Source organism: the organism of the source record quoted next, unplaced genomic scaffold, assembly GCF_019419815.1.
Source record: "Pyrus x bretschneideri cultivar Hongxiangsu unplaced genomic scaffold, Pyrus_bretschneideri_v1 Contig6, whole genome shotgun sequence".
Classification (NCBI taxonomy): domain Eukaryota; kingdom Viridiplantae; phylum Streptophyta; class Magnoliopsida; order Rosales; family Rosaceae; genus Pyrus; species Pyrus x bretschneideri.
The window spans coordinates 10612133-10616274 of record NW_025999798.1 but is presented as its reverse complement, the minus strand read 5'-3'; the positions used below and the strand labels follow the sequence as shown (position 1 = coordinate 10616274).

The 4142-nt window shown below is 38.1% G+C and overlaps 1 protein-coding gene across 1 annotated transcript; it reads left to right on the top strand.

Annotated features, from left to right (window-relative positions):
• Positions 1–287: 287 nt before the first annotated feature.
• LOC103928038 (FCS-Like Zinc finger 8-like) lies at positions 288–3268 on the top strand. Its single transcript, XM_009337046.3, has 3 exons — positions 288–920; positions 999–1855; positions 2837–3268. The coding sequence occupies exons 2-3, from the start codon at positions 1062–1064 to the stop codon at positions 2913–2915; spliced, it is 873 nt and encodes a 290-aa protein (XP_009335321.2). The 5' UTR covers positions 288–920; positions 999–1061; the 3' UTR covers positions 2916–3268.
• Positions 3269–4142: the final 874 nt, after the last annotated feature.

The window sequence follows — 4142 nt, the reverse complement described above, 5'->3', positions numbered from 1 at the left end:
AAGATGTAAGTGAAATAGTAATATCACATGACGACGTGGGAGCTCAACGTAAGCCGAGCGGAGCTGGAAAGTAAGAGCTGGTGAGTGTGGGTCAATCCTGCGCGCGTCGCGTCGCTGATGCTCAAAATTCCACTAGTAAAAAAAAACCAATAATGTAGGAAGTGGACTGTAGAGTGCGAGAGAGTGATGAGTAATTGTACGCTGAAAAAAAAAAAACGCCATCGATTTGATGGATCCATCCATACCTGGACAGAGCCCGGTGTGTGGTTTTAGCAAACCCACTGATTCTCATGCACACCACACGCTTCTTTATATTCACCCCCACCAACCCATAAATCCAACGAGCTCTCTCTCTCTCTCTCTAACTTCCCTTTCTCTCTGCAACTCCACTTCGATGTTTCAGGCTGATGATGTGAAACTGATTTAGTGCGGAAATAAAGAGAGGAGAGAGAAAAATATAGAGAGAGAAAGAAGACGCATAAATCACAGTTCATGTGACGAGCTAGCTACTCCTTTTGTTTCATATAATTCTGGGTTTTATTCGTCTGTCTTTTTAATCTCTAATCCTGGTTTGCTTCTCGTTTGCTTCTAAATTCTGAATCATTTCTTCTGATGAAAAAACCACTTTTGCTGAACCAAAAATACCAACAAAAATATAAAAAGACATAAAAAGCTGAGTAGCACCAACAAAAGAAGGAACAAAAATACAAGCTTTCTTTGTTTTCTGATGCGGTGATGCATGCACGTCTTGTCCTTAGAGATATGGAGGTCACAGAGTTGTGGCAGCAGAGAGAGAGAGAATCGTTTCATGGAATCGTTTCCGCAATTTCTGGTTTCTGGGTTTTTTCATCTGCCATTCTCTAACACCGCAGAGCTTAAAAGTCTGCAACTTTCTGCCATTTTCTAGAGCTTCAAAGCTTGTGAGTAACTTACTGGGTCAAAATCAGATTCAAGTTTTAATTTTGGGTGCATTTAGTAGCTATTTTTCTTGTTTGCAGAGGGATTTTATTTTTATAGGATTTTTCAACAACCAGAGCAAGCAAGCAAGCGAGCGAGCTCCAATGGCGGAAAACGGCTCTCTTCTCTCTCCCAGAGAAAAACACACAAAACTCACTTCCTCTTTCTTCGCGAATCCGAGATTGTTCACCAGCTTTACCTCAAAAGCCGTCTCTGAATCCGACGCCGTAATGAGCCCAACCTCCATCCTCGAAACGAAACCGTTTCTGGGCCTCCGAAACCCCTTCTGGTCCGAATCGAACACCCCCAGAACCCCGGAACCCGAATCCAGACGCATCCACTGGGACAAATTGGACTGCAAAGGCATCGGCCTCGCCATCGTCGACGCCCTCAACGAATCCGACCCGAAACCGTCAAATCCCAAAACCCGAATGGTGATTTTTGGATCGCAGCTCAAGATCCAAATACCTCCCCTGAAACCCTCTGTTCTCTCCCCTTCCCGATCACCGAAATCTTCGGCGGATTTCAGCACCAAGACGGAGAATTCCCATCTGGGTTCTTTCTCCTCCGTCTTGTCTCAGTCGCCGGAGAAGAAATCGCTGTTCGAATCCGCGTACTCCGGGCTCGAGACGAAGAATTCGACCCGGGTTTTCACGAGCTGTCTCTCTGTCAGCGAAATGGAGCTCTCTGAGGATTACACGTGTGTGATTTCCCATAGGCCGAACCCGAAAACCACGCACATCTTCGACAATTGCATCGTGGATAGCTCCGATGGCGTCCCGGAGTTTTCTCCCGGCGGGAAGTCAAACGGGTCAAGCTCTCTGTCTGAGAGTTTTCTCAGCTTCTGTGACAATTGCAAGACGAATCTTGGCCAGGGCAAAGATATTTTTATGTACAGGTTGGTTCAATTTTTTGTTCCTTGTTATTTTTTTGTCACTCTATCGAGAAACCGGGTTAAAACGATTATTTTTCAAATCTCAATCGCAGTAATAATCGGTGTTCATTATCCGATGCATGATTACCAAGTTTGTAATCTTTAATCGCCCCGGTGCTAATATTTGATGAATACGTTATCAATTTTATTTTTTATTCTTCAACATAATTTGAATTTGATTTCTAATCATTTGTTAATCGATTTTTTTTTCTTTTGAGTTTATCATATGATTCATATTTGTTGAGTTAATAGTATTTTCTTGCCAATTACATGAAACTCCATATATATATATATATATGTATGTATGTATGTGTATATATATATTCTTGGATCATGGTTGCTATTTGTATAATTATTTATGATTAGAATCTTATATTATACTGACTTGTACCTTAACCTCGAATCATTAATTCATATTATAATACAATTATGGATAGGTAACTACTACTCATACTAGGAGAGGATTACAGATCCATATTATGCAGGGTATCTTCTACTATAAAAAAAATAAACCCATCTACTCCCTTTCAACCAACTAATCAATTTTCTCCATTTTATATTCACTTCAATCATGCAAATGCATTTCATTTTGGTATTCCTTAGAAAAAAAAAGTCTTTCTTTGCGGTTGAAAAAAGAGTAGCAAGTGCTGCTGAAAAATCAATAACAAATAGACGTGTGTTTGAATAATTGAAATTGTATCACTGGACACTTGTACATATGTGATTGGTTTCTAGCTGCATTTCATGTTCTTTCAGCAGCAAAATATGGTTCTTAAATATAACAGTCGATATTTTAATCTAAATTACGAGAAAAGTAGCTCGAATTTGGTTTAAGAGACACACAGCCTGCTCTAACTTGGGTGCAGACGGAGCACTCTGCATTAGCAAACTTGGCTACGCGGAATTTTGCGTTATTTAAGCATTCGTTGAAATTGTGTTTTGCAGGGGTGAGAAGGCATTCTGCAGCCGTGAGTGCCGTTACCAGGAGATGTTGGAGGAGGGAGTGGATAAACTGGAAGCTTGAGTAGCTGATTGTAACGTGCATGGACCATGGAAATTGTTCCTGACACTTGACTGAAAAAGCTTCAACAGAGAGAGGGGGAGAGGGCACCTTTTTCTTTTCTTTTCTTTTTTTCTATTTTTTGTGAGCTAAATAATCGGGAAGGAAGGATAGTGATTTGTGCCATGAATATAGTCCATGAATTGAAGATACATGTACGACAATATAGTAGTTGAATTTTCTGGGAGAATGTATCTCTTTTCTTTTTTGCAATTTGCTTTCTGCCTCCCCTCCTTGTAGAATTGTAGAGGGAATGAAATCAAAGGCTGAGTTTTGTTGGATTGTTAAATATATAATTGTTGTTGGATTTTCTGTAATGTTGCTCGTTTAAACACCGATTGTCGAAAAGCACTTGAATTTTAAATAAACATTTCATTGTGTCTTAAATAAAAGCGCTTTCATTAAAAGCTCTATAGATGAAGGTGTTTTTAATAAAAATGCAAGTGCTTTACCTTTCGTAATCTCGTTTGAGACTACTTTATTGTGACTTGAACAAAAATGCTTTTATTGACTACGCTTAAGAATACAAAAGCATTTTGTTATACACGCTTGCGAATAAAAGTGCGTACAAAAAAAATGCTTATCAAACTCATCTACAGTTTTTGGATTTCAATGCTTGGTGTAGGTGAGGATCATGATGTGTGACTAATTAAAGCCTACAGTATATCTGTTTACCGTGTCTAAAGTGTCAATGATTTTGGTTGAAGTTGATTCTTTTTTTTCCCTTTTCTTTTTTTCTATAAACAGTGTTTATTTCTATACGAAGTCACTTACTCCCTTTTTTTTTTTTATTAATCTTTTTCAAAAAAAAAATTATTAGATTATTGGGGTAGCTTTGATTAGCCCACTAATGGAAGAGTGCAATGAGCATACTTTAAGGAAAAAGTTTATGTGACTGATTTCAAGGGAATAATTCTCTGTAAAACCCACTTATTTAAAGTACCAAATTTCAAAGCATAACAATACGACGCCAGACAACCACTGTTCTTGGTAAAACTTTTTTATTTATTTGCAAAATAGTCTTGATTTTAGCCACTTTTCATATCAAATTGAAGTTGTGTTGTCCAAATCATGACAATTGCTTCACATTTCTTAACAAACAACATTAATTTGTATAAACCTAAAAGTAGAAATAATGTTGGCTTTTAGCGAAAAGATTCTGGTATTTAAAATCGATAAAAATGGTGTTTA